We start from the raw sequence: 18,825 nt of genomic DNA, 5'->3' as shown, positions 1-18,825 counted from the left end.
ATTTTTGCTCATTCATCAGGACCTAACATTGTATTTTGGTGAGATACTGATATTTTTATGATATAGTTGCTGTTTTCCTGGGGATTGTATTAGCTGAAAAATTGTATTGATTCTTCCTCAGCAGAATACATTATGACAATACTCATATAAGAATCTTCATTTATCTTTCTAATTAGTAAGGATAGTTATTACTCTGTCCCAATTTTATAACTCTGATCCCCAGGTGATTAAAATCTGTGGGAGCAAGTTATTCTCAAATGACTTTATGCAAAGTTTTCTGTCTCCCTTTCTACCAATATGCAATCCCCAATGTGTTATGAGGTAACAACTGTTCCCAAAACCACGCAAAAGCACAAACAAGCACTTTAACTTTGAAAAATGCAATGTTATATTTGACCAAGTGTTCTACAGAAGTCAGTTATATATAATAATATGGCAACGGTGGCTTATTTATTTTTGCAATATTCTACTTATTTCCATAAAATTCTTTCATTTTCATAATACTACAACTAAAAATATAGTCTTGTGTATCTAAATTATTTACAGTAATAAAAGTATGAAAACAGGATAAGATAAGGAAAATTAAAAATAGTTTCCAGTTCTCCCAGTGTCACAATGCAAACTCCATCTTTAAAATAAAGAAACACATGGAATTGGATTACATATAATCAGATTTTCAACTTGAATATTCCTGTAACGTATGTCATATTTCCCAGAAAAGAATATTTTGATAGGACTAACCCTACACTGTGATTAAAATTCTAGACTTCCAGCTGAACCCTAACATTTCTATGAGTTCCATAGTGTGATTTTAAAGCCGTTATCTTTTATAGAAGTTCTTTCCCTAGACTCAAACAAATTATGGTCATTTATTTTTTCGTTTCCTCTCGATATCATGTGGTGATTTTTATTTCCTGTGCTTAAGCAGCAAAACATTCTGCTTAAGCAAAAGCATGAGATGATCACACAACTGTAATCAATTCACTTTGATGCAAAACACTGACACACTCACTGGTGCTTCTTATAGAAGTTTCTTACAGAAATAACCAATAAATCACTCAATGATTATTAGGCACATTAACCATGTGGGAGTAAAAACAGTGTTGTGCTGTGGAATTATTTCAGCTTGCCTGAACGTAATTTTGTAGCCATGATGGGAAAATTACAGACGTAAAGTAATTCTAAAAAGACAACATCTGAAAATTCATTCTACTTGTGAGATGGGACAAAGTACAGATCTTTTACTTGGAAAGCAGAAGAAAACACTAGTTAGTAAATAGCCCGGCTCTACAAAAGCCAATTTAATCTGAAAAAGTACAGTGCAAACACTGCTCTGCTTCATCAGTGACATTATATGCAAATCATTTAATGAGATAATATAAAAGGAACCATAAGTTCAATCTTATGGTCAGTGTATGCCTTGTCCTGGGCTACAACAAAGAGTGGTTTAGGTGTTCAAGTGAAAATTTAATGACAAGTGAAAATTTCTCCCTGAAATGCCACTAACATTAAACTGAAAATCTAAATTGCTTGCTAGCAGTCCTGCAAATGTATCAGGATAATTATTTCTATGAAGGTCAGGTATCTAGCATATGGATCAGTAATTACGGATACAAAAATGACATTTTAAAAACTGACGAGAATACTGGCTCGAACTGTTTAAGCAGTTAACAAGGAAACTGTGCTGTACTGTACTTACACATGATATAAACAGAACACAGATTCAAAGCCAAAACATCTGCATCTATAGATTAACAAATGCTGACGTAAAATGGAGAGAAATAACACATTTGTAGAATGAAGTTACGTCAACCAAAGTCTGCAAACACTGTAATTTAATTAAGAAAATCTATGAGCCAGCTGTTTACAAATACATCAGTCAACTTTAATGTTAATGTCAGCCAACAAAGCAGATGAGAAGATTTGATTAGCTAAAGGAATCAGTAGCTGGAACAACAATCCTCCAAAATGAATATTTACCTGTTTTCTAGGAGGTGAAGGCAAGTCTAAAGGCTGAAATGTGACTGATAAAAACGTCCAAAGAACGGAAAAAAATTCAGGGCTACATTTAATTAATTTGAATTCCAGCAAAATACTGACGTAACTAAAGGATTTCAAGTGTATAAAGCCTTCAGATCACCCTTAAAACTGACTTCTTAACACTAGGATAACTTTGGTCTTTAACAAGTTGACCATGTGACAAATACCAGGAACATTCATAACTTTGAATGAGCCAAACTGAGCTGGCTTTCAGTTACACTCATCTGACATGTAATAGCAATAGTGGCATTGTAATTTTTCATGCATTAAGATACCAATAGCAAAAATACCTGCAATAAGCCTTTAACAATTACTAGGCCCTTTACCTGTCTCCTAAGTACCATAATAACGCTTATTTAAGTTTGGGTGATTTCTTGAAAACCAGTTAACAATATATTCAATCACTTAGTATTTAACTGGAAGAAAGAGCATACAAGACTTCAAAACCAGTTACATGTTCAGAAAGTCTATGTTCTTACAAAATCAAATCCTATCAAAGTTGAAAAATTAAAGTAACTACACTCCATAATTTACTGAATAAAATACTCTCAATGTATCTACATGAAATATCTCACCTGTGTAATTATCAGACTGGCATTTCTCCCTAATTATTGCAGTAAAGATAAACATATGTCACAAAAATACTATTGTGGTGAAAAGAAAATAAATGGAATTTGTGTACGATGCCGTAGGCTCAGTGAGTCACTTACAAAACAACAGATGACATTTGGAGGCAAATCATTCAATTGTTAAAATCTAAAGCCACCCTACACAGTATGTCACCACCAGTGACAGCTTCTACTTTTTCAACTACAGAAAAAGCTTATCGCTTATCTAAGCTAAATAAGAGGAGCCTGCCACAAAACACTTGTAAATAATGAAAAATAGGATAATTTTATCTTTGTATTTTAAAATATCATGAAGTTTTAATATAATTAAATCTGTCTTGTAATTACATAGGTACAGAATCTAGACGTAGTTTTCACCAGATTATTCTCACTACCCTGTTTATTTATATTCCTTTGCAGTCTCTGCCTTTGTGATCTCCTCAGGTCTGAAGAAACGAAGTCTCCTATTCACAGGCTTGGGCAGGAATACCCAAGCCTGTTACTGGGGCACTAAGAGTGTTAGACAACTTCATCTCACTGACCTCAAACCACCAGTATAATCTTTGGCCATATATGGGGCAACTCAATAACTTGCAAGATAATTTAATCAATTCAACTTAACATTAAATTCTGCAGAGAGCTTTGAGTTCAATGCTGCTTGAACCTGTCATTCTGGAGAAGGTCAGAAACAGAAATACTAATCTGACAGTTTACAAGGACTTTATTGTCCTATTCAGAGAATCATATAATCATAGAAGAGTTCGGTTTGGAAGGGACCTTAAAGGTCATTTAGTCCAACCCCCCTGCAAGGAGCAGTGTCATCTTCAAACAGACCAGGTTGCTCAGAGCCCTGTCCAACATGGCCTCAAAGGATCAACTTGCAAAACCAGTGGAAAATTATACAGAACTGCAGTGAAATATCTACATGCTAGAGACCTTTCCCCTCCCTTGGGTAGTTCCACTGAGCTGTGGGCTCCTCCAGCCACATGGACTTCTGCAATCCATAGTGCCCCAAGAGTTAAATTGATGGACAAGAAAAAGAGCTGCCATTCTGAAACCCTCTTCTCATTCCAGCATAGTTACTTCTGCATTGCTAAGTCTCCTCTTTTCCAGATTCTCAATCTGGAAATCCTTCTTTAAATTATTTAAACTCCTACACCAACAACAGGATATTAGAGGATTCAAGGAAAGTGAAATGGAGATGTTTATTTATTTCCTATATCTGTTCCCACTCCAAGCACTCTGTGAATATGATGGCAGATCAAAAAATGAATAACAAGAGACCTTACAGACAGTGTTTTCATTAAGAGGACAACATAAGATAAAAGAAGGCAGGGGGTTAGGGGGACCTTCATGGAAAAAGGCTGCAAAGTGAAGAAAGAAAGGATCAGTATTCAAAAATGGGATATACAGGAAATGAAAAACATTTGAGATAGTTAAGTAGAAAGATCCAAGCTATCAAGCAGTCTAGGAAAAAAAAACCAGCAAACAAAATAGATGAGAAGAAAAACGAATATTTTTTTTTCCTAAAACTTCATTTGGTTCAATAAATTACCTGCTGAACAGGTAAACAAACTGGCTTGTCTGTTCAGAAAGTTTTTGATAAATCTCCCTTTGTCAGATACCAGCTGATCTCTTCCCATTTGACAAGTTTTAGCAAGTAACACATAGCATATAACTCAGAGGGACATCCACACTTTAGCATCACAGACATTTTCAAACAATACTGAGTGTCTCAGACACCTTGTGAAATAGCTCAGAACTATTCTCATTTTCTTGGTGAGAAAAGGGAAGCAACAAGGAAGAAAACAAGTAAATCCAAGGCAAAGACATGGCCATAAGCTTTAATCTCAATTCCCTGCTACTAGAGCACCAGAATATGCTTTTCCGCTCTCCTTTGTGCAACCAACTCCAAGTCCTCAAATTGCCCTTTAACTTGATATTAGTTATTTTGTTCTATGTCATTTAAGCCAGAAGGTCAAATAGGGCACAAACTCTCAGAGCACGGATTCTCATAAACAGCTTATCTCTTCTTCAAAATGCACACACAATGCAAATCATTCTGAAGACTACAGCACTGCAAGAGAAAAATCTCTGATTTCACATACAACGTATACATTGATTAATGTTTCAAATTCTCTTCTGTATATCCATCTATCCCTCTCTATGTACTAAATACACCTCCATCTCCTGGGAGGTATAAGGCATATAAATCCGAAATCCAAAGTCAATCATTCATTTGGCAAGTGTAGAAGGTTATTTAGACACAAATAAAACATTTCAATTGATTCTACTTCTTTTATGAAAGGAAACCCTTTCTTTTATGAAAGCATCCCGTTCATTGCACTCTTAGAATTCACATTATGTGTAATGCTAGCAAAACAAGCAGGCATTGAAAACAGCAGCATAAGCACAAACGTTATAAAGAATTAAATATCTTGGAGCATTAATTTATCTTGATCAGAAAGTACTTACTACTGTTTCTGGCAGTAAATAACTTTTTTTTTTTCTGCAATACCTGATGTCTTCATACACATGTGCATATATATATTTATTCTATTTATTCAAAATATTGTTATGCATCGGTATGTGCTTTTTTTTTTTAATGACATGATCAAGAAAGCATCAGTCAACATTTATCAGATGCTATCTGGACAAAGCACTAATGGACTGAGGAAAGCTACAATTCTCCAAAAGGATAGTAATAATGTTATGTAAATTCTCAGGAAAAGAAATGGAGGAAAGCAGTACTAGCTCTGCGATTCATTTTGAAAAACACTAAATCTTCTGCAAATCATCTCATTACTGAAAAATGCAACAACAAGCAAATCGAAACCAATAAATTAATGAAACTTTCAAAAAAAATTTCACGTTTTAGTCACTAGGTGGCACTAAAACAAAAAAAAAAGTTGAACTGGTCCTAGACATGTTCTCTTGAAATGGGAAATTTTACACTTCTGGTGGAGGTTGTTGGCGCTTTCTGTGACTTGCATAAATTTATCATTTCAACTAAAACAATAAAATACTCTTGTGTGCCAAATAAGTGAAGAAACAGGAATTTCCACATGCTGAACACAAGAGGTCCCAGCTCCAGTAGGATGAAAATCCGTTTTTTGCATGCAAAGAATCCATATCACCAAAACGAGCATCTCAATTTCCAATAGCTTTACAAATCCTGTTTACAATACCCATAATGGAAAAGTTGTAAATGAGCCTCCTATTTAAATGTCTTTCTACATCTCCAAAACCTGCAAAAGTTATAACATTATATTAAATATTGTTTAATATCAAATCTATGTCAAAATTCAGATTTTCCCAACCATCCTTACCTGCTGTCTCCCTATTCTTCACTCATTCCAGTTAGTTTACTAACATCTACTGATTGAACATTGCATGTTTAATCAAAATCTCCTGAAATTACATTCCTAAGCTAAAAAAAAAAAAAAAAGAAAAAAGAAGAAAAAAACCTCAAAACTCTGAAAAACTACACTTTCAAAATTTCCGACATTAATGAGACCCTGCCTTAAACTGTATGGCAATTGTACATTTTTAAACATTCAGAAATGTTTATCTTTTATAGAAAATCATATAAACTTGAAGATAGCAGTAATTCTTAAACTTGCTAGAGACACAAAACCTATACATGTAAAATACCAAGACCATGATAGCTGAATAAATTGGAAACATCACACCAGGAATACTGAAAATTGAGAAAAATACAGTCAGCTTGCTGAAGACCTAATCAGATACTGCTACTGCTGACTTTCAATCCGCTGGGGTTTGTTGCTATGCTACTTCTACCTCATGGCTAAATCAGCTTGGTGACCCAGTTGTATCTATATGTATTAAATGAGCAATAGTGAAATAGATCTGATTTCATTGGGCTTTTATCTTGTAGCTAAATCCATCTTTGCTGTTTTCTTTTCCTTTTTTTTCCTGCTGCTTTAGGCTTGGTAATAGGATTTTAGGGTTAATCCCAAGAATAATTGAATCTTGAATAAGGCCAGTTAGAATCTACATTCCAGCCACAAGAAGATATTATAAATATTTATCAGAACCCTTTTAGGGAATAGTAAGAAAGCAATTTGCAAAGTTTTATTCCCACGTAGATCTCGGTACACAGAAAATTTGAGGCAATTCAAGCAATAAAGGTTTGTAATTTGAAATGTCAAAAAGTAATATGTGGTGTCAAAGTTCAGCATTCATATCTTGCTGTAGAATAACTTTTCCTATCCTACGACTTGCATGCAGATAGTCTTCAGGTATAGAGTACAATCCTACATATACACTGTAAAGAAACTATAAAAACCTTATTCTGCTACTCAGAAGGATCACACTTGCATTTCTTAAATTGTATTGCAAGTATAGGATGAAATAAAATTATAATTATATGCCAATTTACACTGCTGGCATGTCCTGAAATGTAAAATATATCACATTTCTTTTCATTGTGAAAGGTATATAAGTGTACTATAGACCAGAGGTAGCAGTATTCAACTGTTAGATCACAAAGTATCTGCTGAAAAAAAATATTGTAGCATAATATGAGATATAAGTTTGGAAAATTACCAAATACTGGCCCAAAATCTGCTCTCAGTTCTCTTTGTTAACCTTTCTAACCAATATGACTATCTGCACATAAATCATCGCAAAGCTCCCACTAAGTACAAAAGGATTAATGTTCAGACCATAAAGTACAATGCTGCGCTGAGAATCTCAGAGTTACAACAAAGAACGCCAGCGTAGGCTGAAAGATGAATTAGCTTAGCGAGATAACTCATTTATGGTCATTTCACGTTAGCATGTATTATTTACTTAAAGTTATGTGTTTCTGACTTCTACTGAAAATTTCAGTACTGTAAACTTCAGCGTCTCCCAGAGAAAGCTGGCTGATGTGAACTGCTGCACTACTGCAGTGCCGCAGTCCTGTAGTCTCTACTGTATGGCACTGTTACCCAGATACACGCTAGGAGAGAGCTGTAAAAAGAAGACATTGTCTAGAAAATTATTTTGTAGACCTTTTTTTATTATCATTTGCCTGGGGAAATTATCATTCAGTCAAATTCAAGTTGCTTAGAATACAAAACACTCTTAGCCAAAAAGATGAATCATAGAATATCTGAAGTTGGAAAGCATCCATAAGGATGGATCATCAAGTCCAACTCGTTGCTCCTTGCAGAGCTACTTAAAACTAAATCATATGACTAAGAGCATTGCCCAGACACTCCTTGAACTCTAACAGCCTTGGTGCCGTCACCACTTCTCTGGGGAGCCTGTTCCAGTGACTGACTGCTCTCTCAGTGAAGAACCTTTTCCTAATGTCCAAACTGAACTTCCCCTGACACAGCATCATTCCATTTCCTTGAGTTCTATTTCTGATCACCAGAGGTAAAGGTTTGAGTATTAAACCGTTATCTGTAAATTAACTGGTTATGTGAGGTTGCTACTCAGGGCATCAAAAGCAAGATGAAGGTTTAGCCAGTGCACCAAATTACAAGGTAGACACACACTTCAGTGCCAGGCCACCTAAGTGGGGGATGGCAGCGGGCTACAGTATCATCTCCATTTTCCCAGGTTTTGACTTAAATGTGCCTGTCACCCTTGCAGGGCAGAGCAACGTGTAGGCTGTGCATGGTGCCCGAGTTTTGTGAGCAGTAAGTAGCTGCAGTAGCACACTGCTGATGTCTGAGATGCTGCCACTGAGAAAGGGAAGCGTGAGACAGGACGGAAAAGTGTGAGTCTTTAAAAGCACGAGACTTGAGAAGTCTATGAGTATTTAATTTGTTTTGCCTAAGTTAAGAGGACATTCAGATTCAAACCAAACTAACATCTTGCCACATATGTCTTACAATTTTATTTTACCAAATAGATTATTTTTGTAGAAAATATATTTTAAAAAGGGGGATGACAGAGGAAATAGCCTCCAGCCTGTTCCAAACTTTATGGACAGCCTGTATTTTCTTCTCTTTTTCATTAACATGGTGAGTCATCTTTCCCCAGCAGCATCATTAAAGCCAGCCCAGCCCAGCCTCTTCAGAACTGGTAAGGAATCAGCTCATTGTTCAAGAGACCATTCACCAACCACACATTGTTAATTATACTGTCACAATTGCCCCTAATAATTGTCTGCTGGTTGGAAAGCTGACTCAGAAATGCACTTTTGGTCCAGCATCTGACGTGCCATAAAAAATCACAAGACCGATGATACATCTGACATGTAGCAGAGCTCTCTTTAGCAAGACTTGTGCTTTACTAAAAATTAAGAAACTGGAAATAGGCAACAGATTTATTAACCAGTGAAACTATGAGGTAGAGCTATCACCACATTTTATATACTACTAAACCACTCAATTTAAACACTACTAATATACTAGAGAGCTAGGATTTATTTTGGAAATCACAGAAGCCTGTGCCATGTGCTGTTAAAAGTCTGACTTCCTGACATTTGACAACTATAAGAGGAGACAATAAAAATCTGTATTGATGCCCAAAGCAATCCCTCAAAATGAGAATGGAGATGACTCTTCTAGTCATGTGGAATTGTCAGCTATGCTGTACAGTAATAAATGTACAGTTTCCAGCAACATCCCTGCTCCTGACATCCTCACATAGACATTCAGCTTCTAATTTCCATTCCTTTTGGCTCTTCACGCACTCAAGTACTCTATTCCCTAGAATTAAGACTTTGTGAGAGATTAAAATCAAATAGATCTTGTTTTAAGATTTGCCTATTCCTTTTCCAACTCTTTCCATTTGTTTTTTCTGTCTTACATACCTTTTGAATATTTTATTTCCACAGCGAACTAAAGTTACAGTTTAACACAATAACACAACAGTAAAAACTCAGCTGGTATGTTACAGTAACATACAAGAAAAAAAAGGTTGCGAAAAACTGAAAAGTGTCTGTTGTTTTTACTCCCACTGATTCCCTTTTGCATTCTCACCTTGTGTTGAGTTTGCGTAGCGGGGGGGCCTACAGTGGCAGCTTCTGGGCGAAATGGACTGGGCATGTGGCCTGGGGAACTTGTATGTCTAGGTGGCAGCAACGGGACAGACTGGTATCTAGGGGCAGCTTCTGGGCAGGTGGAGTGTCTGAGCCCAGCTGCTGGAGGGATCCACACAGTACACATGTATATGCACACACATAAATATTCTCACCAGCAGACTTCCATCCTGCTCAGCCAGAGAGGGGGGCAGGATGAGACTGTTGGTGCTGCCTGTGCTCACGAGTGCTCTGTGTTTTACTGTGTTACCTGTGCGGCTGGCCTTGCATGTATGCATATACAGGAATGAATATATGTTGTGTGGTATATACATGTGCTCTGCATGCATGTGCCCACTGGGGATACACTTTCAGCCTCACTGCCGGTTGAATCTGTGGCACAGAGCTGCAGCAGCTTTACCTCTCCTGGGGTGTTGAATTTGGCATTATATGCTTTCCCCCAGCAGCTAAAACAATATATTGTCCTGGTTTGGGCTAGAATAAATGGCGGGGCTAAACTATGACATATACGTATAAACAAATCCCTAAATTCAGATGGCTTGGTTATTATTTTTTAACTTGAAAAATAACTTAATCTCCTAAAGGTTTTACAAGTTTATTTGTAGCTATACAAGGCCCAGTTTAAATAAGAAATCAGGAAAAAAAATATTGAAACATGCTTTCTTTCTAAATTCCCCAGCAATATATCAGGTACGGCTAGATGGCCTTTGAATACCAACGTGAGTAGCTTCTGTGTGAGATCTGGCTGTCTGTACTTCTACAAAGGTTTACTAGCTAGAGCACAGTTCTGAGCTGAATATGGCAGCTTGGTTGTTGGAGATGGTCCCTGGTATAGCAGAGAGAGAAGACTTTACCCTGCACTAGTATCACCATGGTTTTTGTGTTACATTGGTTTTACATACTGGCATATGCTTTTAACCCAGACATTAAAAAAAAAATTCAAATCAAGTACCATAGGGAGGATTATCACTGGGACAGCAAAGTAACACTTCGTTTTCACCTCCTGATCATGCACTATTCTGTATATGTCTGCTTTATATAAGTATTTGCTGTTCTGTCTTATTGCACAAACAATATTGTAGGGCTAGTTAAACTGACGATAAGGAATTTTTTAAGTATACTAGGGATAAGAGAAAGCCTAACACATCTGTTGCTAGACAGATATAGCTAAACTGTTAAGTATGCACTTGGTAAATATTCCCTGTTTACAAAGACGAAGGGTAAAGTAATCATATCACACAAGGATGACAAAGTACTTTGCAGTCCATTAGTAACTAAGGTGGATGATGAGTAACTACTTGGGATATACATCAGTAGGACAAAACAAAAATAAAAAACAACTAATCAACCAGCCAACCAAACAATACCTTTATGTATTCTTGATTTAAGGCTAAAAGGAACAATGAGATAATAAAATCTGACCTCTTGCGTACTGTCTCACCACCCTCATATCACTGGTCCTTAAAATTCCCCTGGTTACTTCCATAATAGACCTTAACTATTACATTTAGTGGTAGATGTTTGCTTAAAGTGCATCTTCCAGGAAAGCATTAAATATTGACATGAAGAGAAGAATCTTCCCTTGCAATTTGTTGAGGCATATTAACTATTTATGTGCCATTCAAATTTATTGGGCTTCTACTAGTGATTTTTGCAGTGCTTTTACCTGACAGTTACGAGAGTTTATGGATGCAAGAATTTTCCCCAGCGACAGCACTTCCCAGCTGTGATCAAATCCATTATCAGCCTATTTATTTATGAACTCCAGAATAGCCAAAAAAAAGGTCAAATTCTGTAAGTATGAGAGTATGTCTGAAATCCAGCTTCTCAGATGACTCACTTAGGACTGTGAGAAGATGCTTTCAAGAACCAAGTAATCAACCACAAACCACTTTCAGTCCTTAGAGAAGATGCCCGCAATTTTTTTTTTTTTTTGTAAAATTTGAGCCAGTCCTTTTTGTGTTGCATTAGTGATACGATTTATGCAATGATATTCAACAAAGGAGACATATAGTCAAAATCTGAGTTCAATACTCATCTTTTGCCCCCCAGGAAAGAAACTGAACCATCAATCCATACACTATTTAGACAAAAAGTTGTCTCTAGCCATGTCACTGAAGCTGTACAAGCATTTCTAGTTCATCACATCAGATGAAGACTGCAAGAAGATTGCGAGAAGTTTGACTCCTAGTGGTCCTTCAGTTTTTCTTTTTCTTAATACAAACTGTCTAATTTGCTTTCCCAAGCATCAGAGTGCCACTGAAGTCAATTAACCTTATTTCAGAAAGCCAACTAATATAACATCCTCCCTACTCTACTCTTCCTCTCAACTCCAGCCTTACCTGAAATACTTTAACATAGCACCATTTACTCCTTTCTCGACTTTCTCTTTAGCAGGGAAGCAAAATGAAACTGCTATTCTGTAGGTAGACAAATATTGCATTATCTTGTTTATACTACCATTTTTATTGCTTCCATTCCTACTCTCATTAATCCATTGAAAAATAAAATTATTTCTAAATTTTTACCAATTGCTGGTTTTCCATAGTTCCCAACTTTTCTCCATTGTCACTTGCAGAATACTAGTCTTCATTCAATTGGCTAAACATGTCCTCCTGATATATTTTGCGTACATGTATGTCCATAGATGAATAGCCTAGCTCTACCTGCAATTATTAGCAACGCGGAAATTGAATACTAGATTTTAATAATAATTTCTTTGAGCTTTGTGAAATCCAGCACCTACAGTGCTAACTAAACATACCTGTACGAAAATACATGCAACAATTCACTTGGTCCATTAATAGGGAAGGTGCAAGATAATGACCTTCCATTAAGGAATGCTAATGACTTTCCATTAAGGAAAACTCTTATGAAGATGAGTTTCTCTGCAGCTATCATTGTTCCCCCTTTTCCTGAAAATGAGCCATTCCATTTAAGAAAAACTGCAAGGTCACGATACAATTAGACGGATTATTGTTAAGAGAATCACAAAGCTCAACACTCAGCCCTAAACTTGCCTTTATACTGCTTTTCATTGACTATGAACCTCCCTCCCTTCAAAAAAAAAAGGGAATAATATATATTTGTTTACTGCTCCACACAGCTATAATGCTGAGGAGACTGCATACTTAATTGGAGCTACCGTGATTCATTACCTGAAATGCTCCATGATTAAATCACTAAGAGAGATGCTTATGCAGACCTACAGTGGGAATTTGATTATCTATCTGTTTGGGGTTTTTTTTAATTTGCCAAATAACAAACATGATGGGAGGTATCTTTATATTTTCTCCCTAATATTGTCCATTATGAAGAATGAGAAAGTCCTTTTCATCTCCTCCTCTAGATCCACACATACATCTACTTCTGTGCCAGTATCTCACACTGCTACCATGATAATATTTTATTTCTTCCTTAAAGAGTGATGTTATTTAAAAAAACTAACCAGCACTAAATTTTTCTGGGTCAAAATTCAAAACTACAGGAAAAAACTATGTCTTAGTCTATGTGAGTATGCAAATTACTTTAAGGTTCACTAAAAACACTTTAAATTGAACTTTTTATTGAATAAAGAAAATCAACTCTAAGATATTTTTAAGGAAAATTCTGGATTTTTTTTTTTTTTTGCCAATTGAACAGAAGTACACTCACACAAATCTAAAACTTCTAGCAAAGAAAGCATTAGGAATTCAGCCTAATGTTTCTACCCATGGTATGTTTGTTTAGTTTGTAAACAAACATGCAGCAGAAAGAGAAAGGAGCCCTTTGATAAACTGAAAAGCTCTTTCCAGTTATTCCCCCCCCCATATTATCATATTTAAATATTTTAATTAGGAAGGCATAATGATTGTATCAACTTGGGAGTAAGGGGGGCAAAGTAAACAGGTTTGCAACCACTGAGGTGTGGGAATTACATGATAAATTGCTATTAAAAAATCAGTTGAAAAAGGGATGGCTCTTCCACAGATTGCTTCTATCTCCAACAATAATTTCCACAGGCTGGGTGCACAGCTATTTCTCTGAAACAAATTCATCTAGAAATCTCCTTCCCTCTGATTTTAGTTGATGTGCAGAACTGCACAAGAGCAGGAGATGAGCTTTCGATTTTCCCACAGTGTGATTCTATTATCCCTAGTATGCTCATAATATTTAATTTCCAGTTCCTAAACAGTAAACACTAGTTTGGATTTTCACAAAGGCTAAGTGATTTTAAACAGTTCTACAGCTCCTGACCTTTAACATGTCTGTTGCTGCAAGGCAGGGTTTTGCTTTGTGTGGTTTTCCCCACTTCTACAGATTTTAAGTTGTAATATGTTTCTCCTGCAAACTGCAGCCTACCCACAATCATAAACAAATTACACTCTCTGTGTCAACATTTGAAACCAAGTCACTAAATCATAGCATGCTGGGATGGAATTGCTGCCCCTATCATCTACCACTTACTGCTATCAAAGCATACAACTAGATTAGTGGGAAAACAGCTGTATTACTCATACATTTAAGCTCTTTCAAACAGCAGGTTTTCTTTCTGCAACAAAGCACAACACTTCAGATACGAAAAACACAAATCCCAGAGGAAATAATGACATATTAACCCCTGGCAATCTTTATGTGACTTAATAGTTCATTCAACATCTTGCTGGAAATAAATGCAAGAACTATATTAAATCAGTAAAACTAATGTATTTCAACACATCTACTTTTAAGCTTTTTGATCTCGAGGATTTCTCTGTATACCAGGCATGGTTGACTAAATCATCCTGTCACTTTCTAGAAGAGATTGACATGAGCTTAAATCCACATCTATCAGTTGTGTGCATGAATCATGATACATATGGGTTTTGTGGGACAACATCTTGGCAGAGGTTAGCAGTAAAACAGCTCTCTGTTAACTCAAAACCTCATTACTAAACACTCTGTGGTTATTAAAGTTAACAAGCCATAAAATAACTGTTGCTTTTTTGGCCAAAAGATCCAGGAGGGAAAGAAAAATCGTAGATAACTTCCAGTTATTACCAGTGTTCATATATCCATCCACCAATATTGTATTAACTGAATATTATCACTTTTGGACTTTTTGGACTTTTTAATTAGCCAATGATGTCTGATACTAGGATGTTTCAAGAGAGAATGTTCTCAAGCAATAATATGAAATACATTGAATAAATCTACATTTTTTTTCACACACAATAAGATATTTCAGTTGATATTTTGGGGTTTGGATTTATGAAGAAAGAACTGGAGTTAGACTTGGTTTAGACATGTCATCTTTGTTATGAAATAGTGATAATCTTTTGTGTATCACCATATCACAGAATCACAGAATGGTTTGGGTTGGAAGGAACCTTTAAAGACCATCTAGTCCAACCCGCCTGCAAGGAGCAAATAGATCAGGTTGCTCAGAGCCCCATCCAACCTGGCCTTGAATGTTCCCAGGGATGGGGCACCCACCACCTCTCTGGGCAACCTGTTCCAGTGTTCTACCACCCTCATTGTAAAAAATATCTTCCTGATATGCAGTCTGAATCTACACTCTTTTAGTTTAAAACCATAAACTCTTGTCCTATCACAACAGGCCCTGCTAAAAAGTTTCTCCCCATCTTTCTTATAAGCTCCTTTTAGGTACTGAAAGAATGCAATAAGGTCTCCCTGGAGCCCTCTCTTCTCCAGGCTGAACAACCCCAACTCTCTCAGCCTTTCCTCATAGGAGAAGTGTTCTATCCCTGTGATCATTTTTGTGGCCCTCCTCTAGACCCACTCCAACAGGTCTATGTCTTTCCTGCACTGTGGACTCCAGAGCTGGATGTAGTACTCCAGCTGGAGTCTCTCCAGAACAGAGCAGAGGGGCAAAATTACATCCCTCGACTTCCATATGAAGATCTCTGTATCATCCGCAGATCATTAAAAGAAAAATTAGATTATTTTAAAATTAGACATGTATTAATGAACCATATGACTTTTAACACAGTATATAAACCTAATAAATCATCAGGATCAGGCTTTTCACCAAAGATATACAAGGAAGAATAAGTGGGAAAAAACTAAGCAGCAGAGTGAAGAATTTCATATTTCAATAAAGAAGAGATCTCAGACCCTTTAACAAATCCTCTTAAATGAAAGTCATATGCAATTCACAATGATCTGAATTACCAGAATCGTGATTGTTCCAATGTACTGTTTGACTTCAAGTGTCATGGTATCTAAATCAAATATACAAATAGCATATAGGAAAAGAGCACAGCAACTAATACCAACTTTGCAGTGGATGAATGCTTTATAAAAGATAGGCCTGTGCATATGCTTTTGTGAATAATCATAAAAACTAATACTGAATGTGATAATATATCACCTTCTTAAGAAGTGTCAAGTTTGGTGCTTAACTTGGTTTGAGGCTTTAGTTGGACTGTGGAAAACCTGAGCAAACTGAAAAAAAAAAGGGAAAAATCCTAAAAAAAGGACCAAACTTCAGTGTTCGCTTCTTTCATGTAAAGAATGCCTTGCAGCAGTATAACCATACCTGTCTATAGCGTATGATTCCCTTTCTGTTAGAGAAAGAATATGTCAAAACACAATGTCTCCCAAAACTCCAGTACGTAAACTACGAAAACATAGTTTGCCATACTGAATTGGTCTAATATGGAAATTTAAATAATAAATACACAACATCAAATAGCACTTATAGATTTAGCGATGTCATGTTCTGTTACGTGCATTTCTGTGAGTGCTGCCTTCCTTTGAGAATGAACGCTGCAGCACAACCAACAAGTCGTCTTCGGTTCTGCCGTTAAATATCTGATATATGCCTCTAAACTTAATTCAAAGAAGAAAGGTCCTTACATACTGTAAGTTATAAACCACTGGGAAAATGAAGAGTAGAAAATATTCAAAGATTTCTAGTCCTTTTTTGACATAAATCCCAACCCTGGGGCCTTGCTAGAATAACACTGACCCTTAGCTAATAAAATACCCTGAGCCTGCGGAAGACTTAGCATCAAGATACACTATTTCTGGTCAGCTGGGAGTAAATGAAAGAATGAGTTTGGAAAGCAGCATAAATCAGGAGGTAGTGGGGGTCCAGATCTTCCAACAGCAAAAGCTGGCACAGCTCCACCGAATGCATTAATCAATTTCCAGCGGTTTAAGATTAGAATATATTTTTTTTTTAAACCAATGAACCTAAAACCAAGATTTCAGCTCTCTAAAGTCCTTACAGAAAAGCTTATTTCCTTTAATAGTAAAATTTAAAAATTCAGTTAGTTGGGTTTTTTTTTTCACTGCAATTTAGACTAAAGAAAACAGTCTAATCCACTATTAAAAGCACTAACAAAGGAAATGCCATTGAGAATAAAGCTGCTCTCTACTACTTGGAGAAAGGTCTAGTTAGAGTGACAGCAAACAACAAAGCAATAAGCAGTGTTCAAAGAGATTTCTGATAGTGATATTTCAGGTCTTTCTCCCTGCAGGTTGGCTACAGCACATCTGTAGAAGTTGAAAACTGCCTCCAAAATTATCCCAGAGTTACTCACCATGCAGACTGTCTCCTGTCATTAAGAGTACGTCAGTGTTCCCATCCTAAATCCTTAGAATCAAAGCTCTAGAGTTCAACAGCTTAACGAAAACACAAAAAAGCCTTGCCCAAGGCTAGAGCATGACATCCAAAGTATCAGCCTGTAAACTGCAAGCTGCCCATACTCTTACCTCTCCCCAAGTCTATATTATTTTGCTTTCAGCTTTCTTGAAAACCAGGAATTTGCACTTTAAATTCCAGGCAAGTTTTAGAAAGACCAAAAATGCTATTCTAACAAAACCACCCCAAACTGTTTTAGAGAACTATTTAAAAACTCTGCTACACAGAAACAGAAGTTTTAAGTCTAGTAGTCAAGTTTGAAGTGTAGTAATTGCACACAGTACCAAAGTTTTGAATCATATTCTGAAAGATCTCAGCCGCTGAAAAGCCAGACCTGAAAAAGCCCACATCACCTTCATTTGACAATCCTTACAATAGCTTCGTAATAACCTCTGACCTGCACATCACATATGCTGTGTCTGTATGCATAAATTATGTGCATTTTAAAGTTCCCTCATGGATTCTTCCCTCTATTATGTTACTTTCTATGGGGAAAATTGCTTTGCTACCCATCAAATTGCCACTTGTAGAACTTCTCAGAAGCACCTCTTCGGCATGTTAGACGTATGGCTGTACATCTTCTGCCATCATGCATCAATTAACATGAGCCACTCAGGTGTCTGCTGTTTGGAAGAAGGAACGTCCCCCTACCTTCTCTATATCACCTTATCTCATACCACAACATAAAACCTGAGAACCACCAATTATTTCAGAGAATTTGCATATGCCACTCAAAGACAACATGTGTTACACAGACAAGAATAACATACTGGAAAGGAGAATTTAGCTTCACAGAAGTCTGTTTAAATGACTTCTGCTTTACCTCCTTTGTTGTCAACTGCAGCTGATTAGCCCTTCACTCAAATGTACAGAAAGCAACAAATCTAAGGCTTTGCTTATACTTTACAAGAAAATAGTAAGCCAAATTGAAATTTTGCAATATATTTTAAGTCTTAGCAGCTTAACACTCAAGTGTCTCGTATCTGGTATTAAAAATAGTTTGCTTATGGTTTTGTTGACAATGCAAATTTTGTGGAAAGAACAGATACTCACTGAAACTACATTCACAAAGTCATCATCAGACAAGGTCTCTAACATCTCAATGACCGAGGTGCGGATCAGCTTCAATGTCAATCCACTGACACTCCCGCTCCTAACAGAAATCCACAAGATAATAGAAAATTTGAATTTAATAAATTTTATTTGAAATATACAAAGAAAATACATCAATCAGCACTCTTATCAACTTTCACACTTGAATTGTCAATAATTCTCCCGAATTCTCCAACTCACCATTAGTGTTATTACATTATTATGATAAAAAATGAAGTCCAAAACTGGCATCCAAAGTCCCAGTCTTGTGGCTCAGATGAAGTCATAATAACGCATCATTTGCTCATTTCAAAAAATCTGAGATAGTTTACCATCTCAAACCAATGCATTATCTAAACATCTTCTACTCCTATACACAGATTTACAGCTTTAGATTTCCAGATAGGCAAATGACAGTTTGTTTGATTCAAGGCAAAACCTAAGTTGAAGTA

At 36.3% G+C, this 18,825-nt stretch overlaps 1 protein-coding gene across 3 annotated transcripts in view; it reads right to left on the bottom strand.

The window, feature by feature from the left end:
• CACNA2D1 (calcium voltage-gated channel auxiliary subunit alpha2delta 1) overlaps positions 1-18,825 on the bottom strand; it is a 405,284-nt gene that overhangs the window by 87,625 nt on the left and 298,834 nt on the right. For all 3 annotated transcript variants that reach the window (XM_086745696.1, XM_086745707.1, XM_086745713.1), the window contains exon 10: positions 18,335-18,434. In XM_086745696.1, coding sequence (XP_086601822.1) covers positions 18,335-18,434 — 100 coding nt within the window. The remainder of the gene's footprint in view (positions 1-18,334; positions 18,435-18,825) is intronic.

Source organism: Chlamydotis macqueenii, chromosome 1 (genome assembly GCF_036417535.1).
Source record: "Chlamydotis macqueenii isolate bChlMac1 chromosome 1, bChlMac1.mat, whole genome shotgun sequence".
NCBI lineage: Eukaryota > Metazoa > Chordata > Aves > Otidiformes > Otididae > Chlamydotis > Chlamydotis macqueenii.
Note: the sequence above shows the minus strand (reverse complement) of the source record. Positions and strands in the feature narration are given on the sequence as shown.